General features: G+C 46.3%; 1 protein-coding gene across 2 annotated transcripts in view; it reads left to right on the top strand.

Annotated features, from left to right (window-relative positions):
• Positions 1 to 321: 321 nt before the first annotated feature.
• ZNF592 (zinc finger protein 592) overlaps positions 322 to 21,162 on the top strand; it is a 45,475-nt gene continuing 24,634 nt past the window's right edge. The window contains exons 1-2 of one of the 2 annotated variants that reach the window (XM_028707181.2): positions 322 to 478; positions 12,515 to 14,898. In XM_028707181.2, coding sequence (XP_028563014.2) covers positions 12,523 to 14,898 — 2,376 coding nt within the window. In that variant the 5' untranslated portion in view covers positions 322 to 478; positions 12,515 to 12,522. Of the gene's footprint in view, positions 479 to 9,464; positions 10,015 to 12,514; positions 14,899 to 21,162 lie in introns of those variants that run through there. The other variant, XM_028707182.2, reaches the window with a different exon arrangement.

Below are 21,162 nucleotides of genomic sequence, written 5' to 3'. Positions count from 1 at the left end.
CATGGTGGAAAGAGAAGAAGGGAAGTCACTGATATCTTAAGGATGTGAAATGTAAAAGGGGAAATGTAATGAAAATTATACAAGAAAAGAAACGGCGAGGCTGCTGGCGTGAAGGCGAGCGGCTCCGAAGGAGGCTGGAGGGGGCGAGCTGGGTGGCAAAGCCGGGCCACCAAGAGCTCAGGGGGTCGGGGCGGGCCTCCACTCCCAACCCGAGAGGCGCCGCTCCGGAGACGCATCCGCCGAAGCCCGGCCGCCGCCGCCGCCGTCCCCTCCCCGCCCGACCCGGGCGCTCTCCCTGGCCGCGTCCCGCTCACTGCGAGGCCGCCGGGGCGAGTGGGCCCGTCCTCCGAGGCCCCGCCCCGTGCTCAGCCCCTCCCGCGCCCTCCGCCGCCATGTTGAGGCAGCCGCTGCCCGGCGCTGGGTGAGGCCTGTGCGGGCCCGGGCGGCGACGGAGCCCACCGCGGAGCTGACGGTGTCGGTAAGTGCCGGCGGGGCGAGCGGGCCGGGGCGTTCGCGGCCGGGCCTGGCGCGGGGCGCCTCCCTCGGCCCCTGGCCTAGCGCAGCCGCGGTCCCTTCGCTGGCGCAGGCCCCTCTCCTCGGAGGCTCCCCGGGACTCGGGTAGGCGCGCAGGCAGGGAGGCGAAGCGGGCGGACGGGCGGGCAGACCGAGCCCCGTGGCAGGCGCGCCAGAGCGGCGACGTCGGCTCCGCCGCCAGCCAGAACCCCAATTCGCCCCGGCGGCGGCTCCAGGCAGGGTCCGCTCACGCCATGCTCTCCGTGGGGTTGCGGGGCTGGGGGATGCCTGCCTGCACGCCGGCCTCCCCTGTGGGGCAGACCCACGGGCAGCGTGCCTCTTGCCCATCGCCATCCTCAACCCGCCCCCGGGACCAGCCTGCGCCAGACCCGGGCAGCTTCCGTGCGCCACCCCACCGATTTGCACATCCAGACGAGACGTCTGCGCCTTGCTCCCCCCGCCGCCGCCTCCGCCCTCTCCCCACTTTCGCAACCCACCCCCCTTGCATTTTATTTTTTATTTTTTTGGGGGGGGGTCAGAATGCTAATAGGGTGCCAGTGCACCCCTCTCTCTCCCACAGCTGAGTGCAAGTCGCGTCACTTTAGGGGCAGGGAGATCGGGAAAGTGGCCCTAGAGACCTCCCGGCCTTGGAGCGGGCATTGCCCTTGGCAAAATCTCTGCCTTGCTGACCTGCCCCAGAGGTCGGGCAAGGTGTCCTCTTGTGGGGATGCCCACAGGCAGGCCAAATAGACGGGCAGGGCATCCCTCTGAATGGCTATTCAGGATGCTGTTAACAGAACCACAACGTGTCTCCCTCCCCTCCCCCCACGTACTGGGATGATTTATTTGCCCCCACCCAGTTGTAGGGGTGCCCCACACTTTGCTCCCCTTCATACCGGGATCACTTTGCGCATTGGTTTGACGCTTGTGTTTGCTGCTGTGTAGACATTTGGACAAGAGGACACACAGCCCGGTCCAGACTCCCTGATGTGTGCACCTGTATAACCCATGGGTTTGCAAATAAACCTTGGTCACGCATGTGCATTTTTCATAGATGCAAAAGCAGAAATTGCAAAGCGGCCTGAGCTCACATCGATTTGGCAAAGAGCTGCCTTCTCAGTCTTAATTTCTAGATCTAATAGGGTCACCCTTGCAGAGCTGCCCACTTTGGGGGTCTCTTACTCTTTTCAACCTTGACAGGTGCCTTATTTATCAGGTGTTGTTTTTTCTCCTGCTCCTGTGCCCTAAGCTCCAAAATACCTAACCTGCTATCAACACCACCTCCTTCTGGGCATGTTTACTCGGTTTCTACCCCCAAGTTGCAACATTCAGGAGCACTCCCCTGGGGAATTCATATGGTGAGTGCTGCCGAGCATTTCAGTTGGCCAGTGGAAAGCTCTTTGGGGATGCTAAGCTTCAGCTGATTCTCAGATTTCTTCAGAAAGACCAGTCAGGTCTCATAAAATATTTGCAATCTGCTACAAAACATGCTAAGAATCAAGTCCAGTAGATGATATTGGAACTTAATTTTGAGTAAACGTGTCTAGGGTAATTTGTTTACAATGGGTTGTATTCAACGAACTTTCACAGTAGTGCATTGAAATTAATGGATATAAATTGGTCATGGCCTTTGATTTTAGTGGGTCTACTCTGAGTAAAAGTTAGTTGCTGGTTTTTTTTTATCAAGAGCTGAATCATTCCACACGCAGGGCTGTTGCAAGGATATTTTGGATAGACAGCTATTATCACCATATTACAGACAGGGGTTGATTATTTCTTTAGTTATTGGAGCAGCTCAAGGCTACCCATGACTGAACTAATATTTAAACTGGGAACTCATGATTTTGACATTGAACCAACACATAGCCTTACTATGAGTAAATCAGTAAATCAGTGATGTGGATTGGAAAATTTTCCAGTGCTTTATTTTTCCATAGAAAACTTTCAGTTTTATTCGTTCAGTACTAGCAGTGATTGGACGCCAATTACAAATACAGCATTTGGCAAGCTTGGCAGTTTCAAAATGTTTGCTGTTGTTCGCTAAATGAACGTAAAATAAGCATGCTAAATTAGATCACTCTTTAGCTCCTGCAAATTGAAAAGTATGCTTTACAAATTACCCTAATTTGCGGTGGAAATTTTTCTAGAAGACCCACATCACTGAGCACAATCCTATGCATGTTCACTCTAAAGTATCATCTTCCCCCTCCCAAAAATATATATATTAAATGAGGCTTATTTTTAGGTAAGTGTATAGAGGATTGCACTCACTTGCTATTTATTTATTACACTTATATTCCACTTTCCCTCCCTGCAATTGACCATGGCGACCTAGGCAGTCTCCCACCTAAGCACTGACCAGAAACAGGCCGACTTAGCCTTAGCAAGGTTGCTGCATCAAATGTGTTCAAACCATCTTCATCATGTGGGTCTGGAAGAATAATAACAATCCAAAGCGTCATTGCCTTGAAGTAAACCCTACTAAAACTTATGAGATCTACTGTCATGTGACATGTTTCGGGTCAGGATTAAAAAAGGTTTAACTTCTTTTGCTAGAATGACATTTTTACTTAGATATTGTGAGACAATTCAACATTTTTCTTTGGGGGGGGAGTAGGGGGGGAATCACCTTGCAATTGAATGATTATGCCAAAATAGAAGTATCAGTATGTCAAGAGCAGAAAAATGATGCTTCAGGCAATGATAAGAATAATACCAGAAAATGATTGTAAACACTGGCAAGTTAATTGTCTAGGTAAAGCAGTGTTTAGGCGATGCGGGTGGTGCTGTGGTCTAAACCACAGAGCCTAGGGCTTGCCAATCAGAAGGTCGGCGGTTCGAATCACAGCGATGGGGTGAGCTCCCGTTGCTCGGTCCCTGCTCCTGCCACCTAGCAGTTCGAAAACACGTCAAAGTGCAAGTAGATAAATAGGTACTGCTCCGGCAGGAAGGCAAACAGCGTTTCCGTGCGCTGCTCTGGTTCATCGGAAGTGGCTTAGTCGTGCTGGCCACATGACCAGGAAGTTGTACGCCAGCTCCCTCGGCCAGTAAAGAGAGATGAGCACCGCAACCCTAGAGTCGTCCGAGACTGGACCTAATGGTCAGGGGTCCCTTTACCTTATTGGTGATAGCAAGTACTCAGCAATTTCCAATAGACTGTTTTGTGACTGTGAAAGGAGGAGGAGGAGCTGAGCAAGAAAACCCACTAAGGGGTTTTCGGTTGGTGTTGATGGTCCAAATACCAAAGAGCCAGTAAGCTTAGAAATGAAGTGTGATTTTCAAAAAAAATTGAGAGGTCATGAGAGCTAAGGGGTGTTATGATTATTCACTAACAGTTTGTGTGAAGACAAGTCCTTGCCCTGAAAAACTCAACACTTAGCAATTTGACACAGGCAATAGAGGAAGGAGACAAAGGTGAAGATAATAGGAAATAATGTTGTTTGGATTTCGTTATATGTGCTTAGGATACTAGGTTACTACTTGTCAATTTAGCTTTAAAAACAGAGCAACACTTTTTACAAGAAATGCTTGTCCAGTCTGTGACTTTATCATTGAGGCTGTTCGTTTCAAACTTGCACTTGTAAATATGTTTGCCACCAGCAAAATAAGAGCCTTTCCTTTGGTTGCAGTTTTAGTGTCTTCAGTCTGCCCTCTGGGTGTTTTGCAGTGTTACACTTGTTCTGTCCCTCTGGTTGACTTGACATTGGGAAATTTAGCAAACTGACTGATGACCATTGCTGGTGGAAAAGTTTTTGAATTGTTTCCGCGTCATCTTACACTTTGGCAATCTCTTTTCCTCTTTAATGAAGGCATTAAAATGCCTGCTTGTTTCTTAATAGCATTAAGATTCTTCAAATCAAGACAGTTTCAAAAGTTAACAGGCAGTTAAGTCTGTGAGTGAATTTAAATTGGACAGGTCATTTGCAGTGAATGCATAAAGCTGAACTTGTAATTTCTCTTTGTGTTGGGCCTTGTCTCATCTTGATGGGACTATAACTCATAATATTTATGATGGTGATGATGCTATTAGTGTGCAGTCCTTATCTCCATTCAGCTTTTTAGTAACCTCCTAAGGTTCTTGCCATTTCCATTTGGTTGATGGGGCAATAAAACTGCACATTTTTGGAAAGGGTTAGGAGCACATATGTGAACCCAGTTGGAAGAGGGCTGTAGCTCAGTGGTAGAGTGGATGTTTTGCATGCAAATAGTGTTGGGTTCTGGTCTCAGCCATCTCATGTCAGTGCTTGGAAAGTCTCCTTTTTGAAATCTTGAGACCTGCTGCCAGCCTGTTTAAACAATAGTGAGCTAGATGAACGAAGAGTCATCTAGCGTATACCCCTAAAACAAGGTATAATACAATATGTGGCATAAGCTAAGGAATGGCAAAATACAGCCCTCAGGTATATGATTTAAATAAGGAATGAGGAGCCTGTAATCTTTCAGATATTGCTGGACTAAAACTCCCATCATCCATGCCAGTGGCCATGCTGGCTAAAGCTGATGGAAGTTGGAGTTCAACAACAACTGGAGGGCCTCAGGCTCCCCATCTCTGATCTAAATAGACACACAAGGAAAAGGAAGGAATAAGTGGGTGAAGAATATCGACCCAGGATGTGTAGCAAATCCTAGAAGGCTTAACATTACCATCCCTTGGACATTTATTATGAATTGTAGGACTGCATGGAATGTTCTTCTTTGCATATTTTGCATCAGCAAGAAGGATACCAGATTATGATTGATGGATGCACACTTCTTCTTGGCTCTCATTGATGTGATTTCCAAACTGAAGCTAGAGAGGGCAGTTCATAGAATATCTGAGAGATGACCAATGAGCCTCTTAAGATCCTGGTATTTAATGAAGGCAGTGAATATTTTCACTCCTGTATTTGGCATCACCATTTTAAGTGTGCATCATGCTATATTTGCATATTTTAACTTTTGCAGAGTATAATGGAAGTCTCAATAGAGCACGACGAGTAAAGGAGGGTGCTAGGATAACATAGGAGACTGAGCCAGACCACTGGTCAGTCGGGCCCAATATTGTTTAACAATTCTGGTTAGCCATGGCTTTCCAGGGTCTTGGGATGAGACTTCCATATCACCTGTTACCAAATCCTTTTAAGAGGAGATATAGGGGAATTGAATTTTTGTTCTTCTGCTGAACTATGGTCCCATCCCCATTTGTGATTATTCATTTATTTAAATAAATGGATAAAATATTTGCAAGTAACAGTTGTGAGTGCATTTGGAACTATAGCAACACCCACAGCTCCCACTTTTCGAGCTTTTCCAGCTGTTTCATGAGGATTTGGATTGTCTATGATGGCTTATGAAATGTCTTGTTACATAGCCTGATGCATTAGGAGATCAAATGTTTCTATTGGTAGTGGATGCTACAATTCTCAGACTTCAGCAGAGAGAAAAACTACCATCCACAGACAAGTTGTGGCTTGAGTAATCTATCTGGAAGTGTTATCTTATTGCTACAATATGAATTTTGTATCATGGACACTTTAAGAAAGTTCTATACATTGTAGTTTTCCAAAGAGGTCATACACTAATACTAGAGAATATATAGAAATGGGACCTAAAATGATGACCATCCCTGTGAAGAAAATATTAATTTCAGTTCAGAGAAGAGGTTAGTAAGGAATGGCAGGGCAGGATACTATTAAAAATATTGTATACTAGCCATGATGGATCTGCTCTGCTTCCACACTTTGATGTGCTTGATTAAAAGGTAAAGGACCCCTGGACGGTGAAGTCCAGTCAAAGGCGACCATGGGGATGCGGCACTCATCTCGATTCAGGCCAAGGGAGCCGGCGTTTGTCCACAGACAGCTTTCTGGGTCATGTGGCCAGCAGGACTAAATTGCTTCTTTTGCAACGGAACTGTGACATCAGCCAGAGCACACGGAAACGCCGTTTACCTCCCCGCTGCAGTGGTACCTATTTATCTACTTGCACTGGCATGCTTTTGAACTGCTAGGTTGGCAGGAGCTGGGACTGAGCAATTACCATTTGCTGGAAACTGCAGAAGGGGAGAGTGCTCAAGCTTGGGTCCTGTTTGCGGGTTTCTCACAGGCCTCTGGTTGGCCACTGTGAGAACAGGATGCTGGCCTAGATCCAGCAGAGCTTCTTAAGTTCTTATCATCATTAGAGTGCATAGAGAGAAATGGCTGTCTCCCCAAACACATCTGGCATTGTTTGGCAGCAGATTCAGGACAAATTAAGAAGTATCAGAGTACAGTGGAACCTCGGGTTGCGAACGTGATCCGTGCCTGGGGGCACATTCGCAACCCGCAGCGCCACATCTGCACATGCGCGTGATGCGATTCGGCGCTTATGCGCAAAGCGTGATTTAGTCATCTGCACGAGCGCTGAAACCCGGAAGTAACCTGTTCCGGTACTTCCTGGTTTGGCGCGTCCGTAACCCGAAAACGTGCATCCCACAGCATTCGCAACCCAAGGTATGACTGTATAGACTTAGAGCTTATTCTGATGCTACTGGCAGTTATTCAGGGGTGGACTTTGGTAATCTTTTGTAACATGACGCTGTATGCGAGGCCAAAATTTGGTGTCCCCAAACCCCCAAATGGATCTTCTCAATTATGGATCTTCTCATTTTTGTACCCCCTCGGCTCAGCGCTCTGGGTGGGGGAACCACTTGCACCACCCTAAACCTGGTGCTGAAACTAGGAAAAACTTGTTGATAAGTGACTGGATGGGAGGCTGTAGTGTGATCTCAGGTGAGGCTGCATTTAAGATGCTCTTATTTGTTATTTAATTTGTAAAATAGTACTTATTGCAGGATGACCAGATGAAATTCTTCATCGGAAGATAATGGCCAGCAGAGTAAGAGAGCATTAAAGAAACATTAGACAAAATCATGTTGGCTAACTTACTATTAGCCTTGACACAGTGGACTACAGTATCCATATTCAAAGTCAATATACATCTCAGATACTGGGGGTGAATAACAATGGATGGCTGTAACTATTGTACTCTTTGCTTTTGAGCTCCCAAATGACAACTAGTTGACTATTGTTGGAAGTGGAACACTGAATTGAGCTTTAGTTGTAACAAGTGCAGTTTTTAAGTATAACAAATGTTTTAGAAGTGAAATTAAAACTGCACATAGCTTAATAGTCCTGGTTCAGATAACCCTGAAGTCCATGTTTTGTAGACTTTGGAACAAGCTCGGCTTACATCTCATACGTAACTTTGCGGTCTGTTTTTTTTTTTTTTTTTTGCACAGCCTTTCCTAACTTGATGTCTTTTATATGTTTTGTACTCCAGTTCCCATCAGCACTTGTCAGCCTGACACTGGCCAGTGGTCAGTGATAGTGGAAGTTGTAGTCCAAAGCATCTAGAGAACATCAAGTTGGGAAAGGCTGGCTTAGCAGAAACTATTATTTTCTGTGATGTCTGAGTTGGGCTTCCTGTCTAAAGCACTGGAAACCATGGATTGTCTGAACTGTCCAGTCTTTCTTACCCTTAGTTCATAGACTGTCACTCACTGACACCTGGGATGATCTTCTGTGCTTCTTAATCTTTGCAGTCTGTTTTCCCATCACAAGGAATCTTTTCAGACCCTTTCAAATACATACCTGCATTCATCCCAGTCTTGTGAAGAATCATTAATTTTGGGTAGAGCACAGTACAATGTGGCTTAGGGTATTTCTCACACTTCAAGGCTTCCAACAGCAAAGTTTAAAAAACAAAAAGTAAACTTTGCATAGAAACCATTAACCTTTCTTTATGAATCATCTGTGGTAGGCAAGATTCCCTAATGTAGAGTTTTTCAAACTTGTAGCTTGTATGTTTCAGTGAGGTGGTCTGCAGAAGAATTGCAGAACAGTCAAGTACATTTGGCCCCATACTTGTTTTTTCCCTTTCTGACAGTGCAGATGAAGACTGATTTCACCAGGTTTGGCTGTATCTAACAGCTGGCAAGACTCTTGCTTAAGGGCTGTGGTTTTCATTGAATTGTAGAGTTTGAAGTCCAAAATATGAGGTGGTGCAGGGGTGGTGCCTGGCTAATTTTGAACCCTGCGCTGCATCCTAGCCTAGCACTCATGATTTTCATAACAAGGCACTTTTTAAATACTAGTTCTGCCTGAACATGGATCATCCTGGGCTCTGTTCTTGCTAGTTCATCCATTTTTACAGTGAAGCAGCATGATTTTGGACCAGTCAGTCTCTCTCAGCCTAACCTATCTGAAATGGTGGTTCTGAAGATAAAACAGGATGGTCCTTACATACGCTACTCTAAGCTCCTTGGAGAATGGGCAGTAGATAGATGAAGTCTGTTTCTGTCTTTGCCAATTGGGTTTTCTGCCATATTAAAATAAAAACATTACTTGAAGATGATGCTTCTCATACTGTAGCAGCTGACACACTCCTTGAAGCATTTGAACTGGTGTCAAGAGAAGGGTGTCCAGCAATCTTTGCCAACCTGGTGCCCTCCAGATGTTTTGAGTTGTATAGGAACATGCCTTATATCAAGTCAAATAATGGGTCCATCTATCTCAGTATTGTCTACACTGATTGGCAGCTCTCCAGGATTTTAGGCAGGGTTCTCTCTCAGCTATACTTGGAGATCCCAAACACCCTGAAACTCAGACATTTTGGCTCCCAAACGCCGCAAACCCAGAAGCGATTGTTCCCGTTCTTTTGGAACTTGAACATCTGATGGGGCTTCCGCAGGTTCTGATTGGCTGCAGGCGCCACAGTTTGGCTTTTGAACATTTTGGAAGTCGAACAGACTTCCGGAATGGATTCTGTTTGACTTCCAAGGCATGACTGTACTAGGGATCAAACTTGGGCCCTTCTGCATGCAAAGCAGGGGAGCTACAGTCCTTCCCTTATCAGCTGGGCAGCCAATAGGCAATGTAGCCCTTAGCCCTTGTTCTGGCTGGGGCTGGTGGGAATTGGAGCCCAAAACATCTGTAGGGCACCAGGTTGGCAAAGGCTGGAGTTTAGGATACCGTACCCAGGTGCTCTTGTGCTATATAAAATGGCGTGAGTTTTAAGTTCCAGTTTCTGCAGTTGTGTTTGGCTTCTGCAGCAGGAGAATGGGAGAGTTTCCCCTTTAACTTTCTGTGTTGTCACACTTGACAGCTCTGGAGGGCACATTGCAGAAAGTGGACTTTGCTCTTTGTATGACCTTTGTGCAGTCTGGAGCAAAATAATTATTCCCTTATATCATCACCCTGTGTGTGCAACCCAGAAAGGCATGAGGTAAAGAGGAGCCATCGCTGTGAACCTTTATATCAGCCAGGAAGGGATTGCTCTAATGCGTATTTTGGCACTGTTTCCCCTGGTGGCTGTAGACCAACTGCAAATAATCAGTTTATGCCACACTTTAGTCCCTTTCCCTCCTTGGCTGGGCTTCCTGCAAGAAACGTACCAACCGTAACAACAAGAAAAAGCAAGGCAGCACCTGGTAAACGACACACAAGAAGAATGATGAGAACCCCAGGGTGCCAGGAATACAAGGTTGTTTGTTTCTTATATCTTATAACCAGAGGGAACCTGCAACAAAGTGTTGCAGTGTATCCTCAGCCCTTAACACGAATTCTCCTGTTCAGAGCTCTAGCCAGCCTGAAAAGATGCCTTGCAGTGCTGTTCAGGGCTTGTGATATGTGGGGGAGCTTTTCTTTCTCACGCTCCTCAAACATTCCCTCGCCATACTATAAAAGAGCTATTAGCCCTGAATTTGAGCACTTTTTTGCTATGATGTGCGAAGATAGAGGGGGAGGAGATTCTGGAGAGCAGGAAAAGGAAAATACCGTATTTTTCGCCCCATAGGACGCACCGGCCCATAGGACGCATCAAGTTTTTAAGGGGGGAAATAAAGGGAAAAAATTTTATTCCCCCCCCCCCAGGCGCTTGTGGGGCCGGCAGCGGGGAGAAGCGCTCTTCTCCCTGCCGCCCGCCTTCAGATCAGTTCCGGGGACAGCGGGGAGACGCGCTGCGCCTCCCAGCTGTCCCCGGAGCTTGCGAGGCCGGCAGCGGGGAGAAGCGCTCTTCTCCCCGCCGCCCGCCTTCAGACCAGGGACAGCGGGGAGACGCTCTGCGCCTCCCTGCTGTCCCCGGAGCTTGTGGGGCCGGCAGCGGGGAGAAGCGCTCTTCTCCCCGCCGCCCGCCTTCAGACCAGGGACAGCGGGGAGACGCTCTGCGCCTCCCTGCTGTCCCCGGAGCTTGTGGGGCCGGCAGCGGGGAGAAGCGCTCTTCTCCCTGCCGCCCGCCTTCAGATCAGGTCCGGGGACAGTGGGGAGACGTGCTGCGCCTCCCCACTGTCCCCGGAGCTTGCGGGGCTGGCGGCGGGGTCTCCCCGCCGTCAGCCTCCAAACCACTTCGGGAGACAGCGGGATGGCGGCGTTCCGTCTCCCTCTGTCCCCCGACCTTGTGGGGCTGGCGCTGGGGCTCTCCTGAAGCCTGGAGAGCGAGAGGGGTCGGTGCGCACCGACCCCTCTCACTCTCCAGGCTTCAGTGAAAGCCTGCATTTGCCCCATAGGACGCACACACATTTCCCCTTCATTTTTGGAGGGGAAAAAGTGCGTCCCATAGGGCGAAAAATATGGTATATACCGTTTAAGCCAACCTGAATATAAGCCAAGGCACCTAATTTTAGCACAAAAAACTGGGAAAACTTATTGACTCGAGTATAAGTTGGTTCACCACACCACAAACCTGGTGGTGGCGGCAGCAACAGAGGAAGAACAAGCAGCCCGAAAGGGTTCCTTGCGGGCAGCGGCGGTGGGACCAGCTGCGAGAAAGGGCTCTTTTCGGGCTGCTCATCCCTCCTCCACCACCTCTGCCGCTCGCAAGAGCAGGCATAGGAGCCGTGGTTGGGAGAGGCGCAGCTCATCCCTCCGCCGCCGCCGCCCGCCTTGAGTATAAGCCGAGGGGGGCTTTTTCAGCATTAAAAATATGCTGGAAAAGTCGGCTTATACTTGAGTATATACGGTATACAGTTTTTCTTTTCCCCTATACTGAAACCACCCTGTATGGTGCAGGTATGAGATTTTTAAAAATCTCATGGCATGTCTCCCGCCCCCTCAGGATACAGTAAGCCACTTCCAAGTGGGGTAGCTGTGTTTGCCTAAAGATAAAGCTTCAGTGGGCTGGAGCCTATTTGCATCTCTTAATGTGGGTTCTAGTCCACGAAAGCTTATGCCGCAGTGTTTTCCTTTCAGCTGATGCACTCAACTTTCAGTAACTTCTGGAATCCATTGAGCGTCCTCAAGTCCTCACACAACTGGGCTTTTTGAGGCTCTTTCCCCCTTTTAATTTACAAAAATGCATTTCTGCATACTGGGGAGGCCCCTTGACTGTGCATGGACCTTGTCTGTGGACTGTTCAACTGATAGGCACTGGACCAAGACGTTTTGCTATTAGAAAATGTGGCATATTTCTCACACCCCTGGGTTATCATTATTTTTAGTATATAATACTGCATCACGATCTGTAGAAGGAAAATCACAGGCTTTGGGTTTTGAGTATCAGCAATAACAGGTAAATCCCCTGCTGAAAATTTGTAGGGTTCCCTGCCCCCTTCTTGCTGCAGCTGTGTGCAGTGGGGAGGAAGTTAGAAAAGGCAAAGCATGCCTCAAGGAGACTGCTTGTGGTCTGTTCATTATAAATATAACACCTTTCATTCCCATTCTAGAAAGTGTGGGTGTGTCGTCTTCTGAAAAATCAACTGAATCCCTAGAGAAGCTTTCCCTAACACAGGGCCCTTCAAGATGTTTTGGGCTACAACTCCTATCATCCCCAGCCAGCATGGGCAAGGAATGTTCAAACAGTAGTCCAAAACATTCAGAGAGAGAACCAGCTTGAAGAAGTTTTTTGTAGAGTGTAGGAACTACTAATAGAGCAGTATTCATGTTTCTCTACTGTTTCTAGAACCCAAATCTTGACATTTCTAGAAAGAGAGGTAAATTCAGAAAATGCACACCGAGAATGCTTTTGACAATGTTTTGCTTTTTTGTAGTTTTCATCATGGGGGACATGAAAACTCCAGACTTTGATGACTTGCTGGCTGCTTTTGACATTCCTGACCCAACCAGCCTTGATGCCAAGGAAGCCATTCAGACAGCTGGTGAGGAGAACGAAAACCATCTCAAGCAGTCTGGGATTTGTATAGATGAAAGTGCATCCTTGTCCCATGCAGCGCCAGCTTCTGACATTCCAGTTGTGAGTGTCATTGTGAAGAACACGTGCCGACAAGAGTCATTTGAAGCAGAAAAGGAAGGCAACCACCTAGGACCAGGCCTGCTGCACAATGGATTCCGGGGGTCTGATCTTCCCCTGGAGACTCACAATTATGGGAAATTTGATTCCACTTTCATCAATGGTGATGGCTTGAGGAACTATCCTGAAAAGTTGGAACAGACAAAGTCAGAGCCCTTACCAACATTCAGTCAGTTCAGCCCCATCTCCAGCCCTGAGCCGGAGGATGCACTCAAAGAGAACAGTATTGTAGATAAACCTAAACATGTCCAAACTCCCTATTTTCCACCGCATCCGATGTATATTCCAACTGGGTCGTCTGTGTTAGATCTGCTTAGTAGGACCTTGCCAGAACCAGAGTTTAGTAGGTTTATGTCAACTGGGCCATCGCTGCTAGATCTGCTTAGTAAGAAGATAGCAGAACCCGAGTTAAGTATGTTTGATCAATACTGTAAAAGAGATCCAAAGATAGATATGCATGAACTGCAAGAAAGCAGGGTGGATGCTAGCAAGAGGGAACGTGACAAGAGCCCTGAGAAACGGGAGGGCCCTGTCAAAGACCTTGTGGACACCAATAACTTCCTCAGCGAAGGGTTGCAGCTTGGCAATTTCCATAGCAATAACTTGGGTGAAAGTAAAGGATCTGTGCCTGAAATGAACTACTCCTCTTCGTCAGTTCCACCTCGCCAGCGTATCAAACCTGCCCACTCCAAGCTCTCATCCTGCGTCGCTGCACTTGTAGCCCTTCAGGCCAAAAAGGTTGCAGGCATCTCAAAGGAGGACCAGGGAAACCTGACGAAGGAGTCTTCTGGGCCCTTTAAAGATGGCGTCAAGGGAAGCCCCAAGATGCCAAAGTCACCAAAGAGTCCCAGAAGCCCCCTTGAGATGGTGAGAAAAGTCAGCAAGCAGCCTGAGTCTCCCCGGAGTGTGTGCAGTGACAGCAGTAGCAAAGGCTCACCTTCGGTGGCAACTGGTTCACCCCCAGCAATTCCCAAAGTCAGGATCAAGACTATTAAAACCTCCTCTGGTGAAATTAAAAGAATGGTAACAAGGATCCTGCCGGAAGTCGATGACTTGGGCAAATCTCCTGAAGAATCGCCCGTGGAGAGTTCAGCAACCGAAGAGTTTGTGAAATCCTTCCCTTCGCCAGAACCAAATGCATCCATGGACACTGAGTCATGCAAGGGCTTTGCTAAAGCCACTGCTCAAGAGGCAAACCTAGCAAGTCCCCACGTTGACAGTATGAGTGCAGACATTCCTGTAAGCAGCACCCCTGGTGCACCCCTGCTGGCAAACAGCAGCAGCGGGACAATAAAAGAAGGTATTGTGGGACAGCCGTCAAGCAAGAAGCAGCAGCCGGGTGTGGTGGCGCAGCCCTGTAACCCTGCCAGCCTCCTTCCTAAAGCCGTGCACCTGGCCAATCTCAACCTGGTTCCCCACAGCGTTGCGGCTTCTGTGGCGGCGAAATCTTCCGTGCAGCGGCGCGGCCCGTCCCAGCTCACGCAGATGTCTGTGCCGCTTGTGCACCAGGTTAAGAAAGCCGCTCCTCTTGTCGTCGAGGCATTCAACAAAGTGTTGCATGGTGCCAATCCTGTGCCAATCTATACTCCAAACCTCAGCCCTCCTTTTGACAGCAGTATTCACTTACCTGCGTCTGGGTATTGTTGCCTGGAATGTGGCGACTCGTTTGCCTTAGAGAAAAGCCTCACCCAGCATTACAGCAGGAGAAGTGTCCACATTGAAGTCATGTGCACTCAGTGTTCGGCGACGCTGCTGTTCTTCAACAAATGCAGCTTGCTCAAGCATGCGAGGGATCACAAGAGCAAAGGCTTTATCATGCAGTGTTCTCAGCTGTTCATGAAACCCATTTCCTTAGACCAAATGTTTTCGCCTTCTCCAACAAGCTCTTCAACGTCTTCGACATCTCAGACGTCGCGGTTGCCCCCTCTCCCGCAAAAGACTTGCGCTGCGCCGGGAAGCGGGACTGGGAGCTCGACAAATGCTCAGCCGGCTTTGCCCCTGTATGCGGACCCGTTGAGACTAATTCGTCACGGATTAAAGTGTTTTGAATGTAATAAGCAGGCACTGGACTATGTTGCCCTAGCAGCACATTATCAGAGAACCTCGGAAGATAATGAGGGACTGGTAAGTCACTTCCTAAATAAAGATCAGAGCTATTTTCTGTTGGGCCTAGATTAAAAACAGGCAGACACTCCAAACGTACATTAAGATAGGCACACGAGATTAGTTAACTGCATCTCTCCGCGTTCTTGGGAGCTATACACTATGTGCAAATCTAAGAAAAGTGGCAGGTGACTGAAAAGAGCATGGAGATGGTGATCTATATGTGTGATTTAAGATGATTGAATATACAGCATAAACCATTCAGTGCCAGAAATAAATTGCTTCATCCCCTCAAGTTACTGAGGGAGAGAAGAAGAGATTGATGTATTTCAAAGCTTTTATTATTATTATTATTATTATTATTATTATTATTTAGATTTATTTGTCATGGGGTTTTTTTAAGTAGCTTGCTGTGCTCCATTTGTTGGCGACGTGAACAGCCCATTTCTGGCCAGTGTTCATTCAAAAATATTAACTGGACCTAGCATTCAGTTCTCTGCCCAATGACATGTAGAGAATTATGCAGATGGAAGACTGTGGTCTAAAATAACAGGTTTGCATAGCAGCCAATGTGTTGTGTGTGTCCCCTCCTGGTCCACACACACTTCCCGTCTTCCTCCTACGTGGAAGGAGCTTTGTTTAGCCGTCCGAATTGATCAGTTGACAAACCAATTTCAAACCATAGTTCCTGAAGCAGTCCTGTTTAAACTAACCATAGTTAAAATTAACCACGTTTCTGAGTCTGGACAATATAGCGAGCTGTGATTAATCAAAGACAGAAGTGGAAGCTTTGAAATGCTGCCTCTTTGACTGAAGGGTAGACACACCATGCAAGCCTGAGACTCGCTGCAGCTTGTTCATGTCACATGAAACTTTGGTTTAGTGTGACATGCAGGTATGTTCCCCGGGAAATATTTACCTTCTTTTAGACTGAGAATGCAAAAGGTTTCTTTAAACTAATGGTTTTCTGCACACTTCCCCTCTTACCAATGCTGCTTCATACAAGAAATGAATCTGAAATACGTTGCTACTTTACTATACAAAAATTGGACAAGCAAGAAGCAAAATAGCAGTTTTGGCACCAAAGTTTTCAGCTCAAAAGCTGTAATACTTAGACAGACTGCAATCCTTGGCACATTTACATGGACATAAGTTATGTTGAAAACAGTATGTGATCATTCTAAGTAAAAGTGGTCAGGACTGTTAAGAACACAGTTAACTCCGATCCAACATTTTACATCTAAATGACCTGTTGACCCATTTATCGGTTGTTTTTCTTTTTCTTATATATTTTGTGATTTATGTTGTAACTGCCATGAGACCTGCAAGTATAGGGCAGTATACAAATTTTAATAATAACAATAATAATAATAATAAGTGGCAGGGCACCTCATCACACTTTCACTTCCTATCTTCATCTGCTGCTCTCTAGATTGCAGAATTGTTGAAATTCACAAAACAACCTTGGTTGTGTTATTGCACCCCATTGGTCATTGAGGATGTTTCAACAGCAATTTACCCCCCCCCCCCAGCAATACCTTTACTTACTGGTACTTATAATCAGCAGTAAAATTGAAGAGGAAAGAGAAATGAAATGAAACGAAAATTCCATCAACAAGCTTTCTGTCGCCCACTCACCTGCTGCATGCCTTTTGCAAGCATTATGTAGGCTTGCAATTTAGTTTTGGAGTAATGGACTATTAATTAACAATCATCTTCATGTTCTAAATCCCTTGCTTTATTTAATAAGCTGCCTGTTTTGAAAGCCTTTGGGATAGAACTGTTGAAAAAAATATTGAAAAAGGTAGGAAGGCTTTGGCATTAAAATATTGAAATAAATTTCCTGTTTAATCCAATAAACTTCATTACCCTTTTCAGTTCTGTTGGGCCCATGCAAGGGGTCGAGTGAAGGGTATGCTTTTTACACATGCAAGTACGTCAGCTGACCAGGTATTATGGCCTGTGGCTGCCACTGGCTTTGTTGCTCTGACATCATCCTGTGATGTCATAAAATGCCCAGGAACATTCTTGGAAGTATTTCACTGGCAAAGGACAATGAGTTGTATTCAGCTAGCTTTTACTCAGAGTAGCCTTTTGGCTAAGGTTGTTGGTAGTGTTTTACTTAGAGTAAACCTATTGAAATTAATAACTATGACTAGCTTAGGTCCATTAATTTTAGTTAATTAATGGATCTGCTTTGAGTAAAAGTTAGTTGAGCACAACTAAATTCCTAGCTGCTTATACAAATACTACTGTGAGGGAATTGGCACGTATGTCCTTAGCACAATTCATTGGAATTACTGCATTTACTCGAGTCTAATGCGCACCTGAATTTTCAGAACCTTGAAACCAAAAAAAGTATTTGCTGGCAAATGTAAATGTGCCATCGAATCTAATGCACACCTGAATTTTCACAACATAATTTGGCCAAAAAGGGTGAGCATTAGATTCGAGTAAATATGCTTTGTCCCACGGATTTCAGGCACTTGCTTTCTGATTTTGGTGTACTTGTGTTTACAGTCTTCAGGTGTGCTGACTGAAAAATCAGTGTGCAAAGTCTCTAGTTTCAACTGCTCAGTGAAAAGTGATGTAAAGTTCCAGGGTGCAATCTTTACTGATACAACCCAATTTAATTTTTTAAGATCCTTAGACGTGTCAATTCTACAGTGGCTAATGGCTATTCTGTATTGGAAACCATCGGCTAGGATACTGGGGCTGACTGGAAATCTTGACAGTTCCTTGAATCCTGTTGGGTTTTGACTCAGAGTTGTCTTTGCAATCACAGCTCCAGTTCTGTGTAGCTTTTGTAATAGGCGTTTACACAGTTTGCTTTATTCTTAACCCAGTTGGTTGTTGCATTTTTGTATCTTCTGCGCTCCCCCCCCCTTCTGTTCATATTTGGGAGAGAAATCACAAAGCCTGCTTAGCCCAGTCTGTAGCCCAGGCATCCCCCAACTTACGCATGGTTGCATATAGTTGTGTGACCCATGGGGTTTTTTGAGCCACCTGTCACACACAAAGCATGGAGAAACCACGTATAATTTATTTTAGCTGAACTCCACATGGCTGCTGCAACACGTTAATTAATCCTCAGGTTGCCTACTGAATGCAAAATTATTTCCCAATAGCCTATACATGTGTAGTCATGTGGAGATGTCATATTTGGAGTTGAGCGTTCACTTGGAATAAGCCCAGCAGTGGGAACAGATACAGTTCTGGCTTCCATCTTAAGTGCTATATGCTATATTGGGATTTTTTTGTTCTGGCACCTCTCAGGTGGGCGCTATTGCCATTACAATGGAACCTCGGAAGCTGAACGCCTGTTAACTCAAATGTTTCGGCTCCCAAATGATCGGAAACCGGAAGTGATTGTTCCGGTTTTTGAATGATTTTCAGAAACCGAACATCCAGCACGGCTTCCAGTTGGCTGCAGGATGTTTTGGAAGTTGAATGGACTTCTGGAACGGATTCCGTTCGACTTCCAAGGTACGTCTGTATAAGAGAGCAAGGGAGGTGCTCGTGACGAGTTCTAGCACCTCTTTTTCAGGAAAAATTGCACTGGTTTTACCTGTCTTATTTTGGGGGATTTATTGTAGTTACCAGATGCTTTCTGTAAGCACTTCAGCCCCTTCAAGGTAGGGAGTTGAACCAGTAACTGTTGAGGTTCATGCCAGAAAAGAGTTAATATTGACAATGCTGATTTTGCAACACTAGGTGGTAGAGGAAGTAACATGCTCAAAATTGCTATTGGGGAAAATCCATCAATACTCATTTGTAGCTGTGCACTGGTAGGGGCAGCAGTATTGGGCAGCGCAGACAGGGTGGTGTTGCTCACCTGCCTTCCCATCATCAAACATCACTGCCAGCTCCTAGAGCAGCCTTTCTCAACCTGTGGGTCCCCAGATGTTGTTGAACTACAACTCCCATCACCCCTAGCTAGCAAGGCCAGAGCTCAGGGATGATGGGAGTTGTAGTCCAACAATATCTGGGGACCCACAGGTTGAGAACCGCTGGAGGTGAGAAACACTACCCAGCCTGCACTGTGCTGCTGACCAGTACCGATCTCTGTCAATAGTACCGTGGGACTTGCTGTACTCTGCAATGCCTCAGGTTACTCCAGGACGACCCATCCTGCAGCTATCCATCACAGGGGCTTCTCCCAATCCCTTAATGTCCTGCTTTGGGCCCTTTTAAAAAAGCACTTAACTTTGCTATTCAGTGTAGCCTCATTATGAATCCCAGAGCTCTTGCTGGCTACTTATTTATCATATTATTATTTATTAAGTTTCTATACCACCTTTCCTCCAAGGATCACAGTGTGGTTTACAATATCCCAGCTTCTGTTGGGACAGGGACAGTGTAGCACTCCCAGTTACTTCACCATAATTAAGGGGCAGGAACTGAGGGGAGGTGTGCTCTTCTACTCAGATTCTGCTTGTGGCAGTGTTAGAAACTCAGATATATAAGCCAGGCGCCAAATTGTTCCTTTAACCAACATTACAATCGCCAAATCATCTAGTTGCCATTTGGGGGCAAGACGGCTCTAAAGTCTTATTTTTCAAACGATGGACTGACCATGATGGATTCTCAGTGAAACATCTGGCTAGTTCAGATGACAGCCTTGAGCTAGATTAGGAGTTTTGAGATCCTAAAGAAGAAAAACCACTTGATCCAGGGACAGCCCACATTCTGTGCTCATTTTGGTTCCAGAAATTCTGATTGTGCAGACAAAGTATAGTGGATAGAATTCTACAGAACGTGTTGCTAGCATGTGAAAACAGTCAAGATTCAAGGATCCCCAGGCATGCACATCTAGATGGTGGAGACTTCAGGTGCCATCTTGGCACCTGGGCATCTTCACTTGGTCGCAAGTGGCCAATAGCCAGGTGCCCAAAGTGCCTGGCACCAGGCGAATTTTGAACGCTGGCTTGTGGGCTTCCCATAGGTGTCTAGTTGGGCGCTGTGAGAACAGGATACTGGACTGGATGGGCCACTGGACTGATCCAGCAGGCTCTTCTTACCTTCTTATTAGCAGGTTTGCATTCCCCCACGTCTCCTTACGCTGGCAGGAGTTCCCTCTTCTCCCACTGCCAGATGGCACTGTGGTTAATGCTCACCAGCACTGCCTGTTAAGCAGCGTTTTAAGCCTAGCTTTAAAACTGGTTACAAAACCTTTTGTAAAAGGAACCCCTGTTGGCATAACGAATGGCTAATGTTGCTGCTGATATAAACCTCAGCAGTGGTGAACAGCGGATCAGGTGGGGTGGAAGACAGTGGTGTAACTCGTGCTGGAGAAGAAAAGAACAGGAGAGCACAAAGCAGCATGCAACCTTCCATTTTATTATATTTTTTATTGCATTTGTGCCCCTGCTTTTCTTCAAGAGGTTCAAGGTGGCATAGGTGGTGCCTGCACCCGTTTTATCTTTGCAGCAACCCTGCGAAGTAGGTTAGACTGAGGACGACTAGCTTAAGGTCACTCCATGAGCTTGATGACTAAACTCTGGCCTCCCGGTTCCTAGTTCAATACTCTAACCCCTACACCTCATCACCCATATTCTTTGTGCACCTGGAGCCTTTACCCCATTGGCTTTTAATTGAATCATTATCCCGAACTAGTAACTTTGAATATATTTTTGTTAAATTTCAGCAAAGATTTCCAAATGTGAGACAAAAATATTGGTTTTGACCGGTTTCCTGTTCAGGAAACTATTTCTGACCTTTTGAAGGTGTCTCCTGTGCTGTGGTGGGTGCATTGTTGTAGAAACACTCCAATGTGCAGATTTCTGTGTCAGGCTGGCATGTGATATATTCTTGTAACTCTGTAAGAGAAGCCATCAATTTTCCCATTGTAAAAACTGCAAATAACCCCAAACCCCTGAAAACAGATTAGCACCGCTAAAGCGGCAGTTAGGGCATTAATCAGACTCTCTGACCTACAGGGAAACACAACAGCAACCTTTATTGTGTTGATTCATAGCCTGCAATGACAAGAGCAGCCAGGTGGCACCTGGGTAGCACCCACCATTCCAGTGGGCAATTCCAGGGCCCCCAAAGTTTTGCATACGCTGCCTTTGTATTATTGGATTTGAGGAGCCTATCTACAATTGCTTTGCAGAATTTGATTTTCTAGAATTGCACCGTACGTGATAGAATCCATCTTGAATCTTCCATAGAAACAGAAAACACTCCCTTATACTGAGTCAGACCAATTGGTCCATGTAGCACACAGTATTGTCTACTGCACTGACTGGCAGTGGCTCTCCAGCGTTCCAGCCTTTACCTGGA

This window comes from Podarcis muralis, chromosome 14, assembly GCF_964188315.1.
Source record: "Podarcis muralis chromosome 14, rPodMur119.hap1.1, whole genome shotgun sequence".
Lineage (NCBI taxonomy): Eukaryota > Metazoa > Chordata > Lepidosauria > Squamata > Lacertidae > Podarcis > Podarcis muralis.
This window is presented reverse-complemented; position numbering and strand designations above follow the sequence as displayed.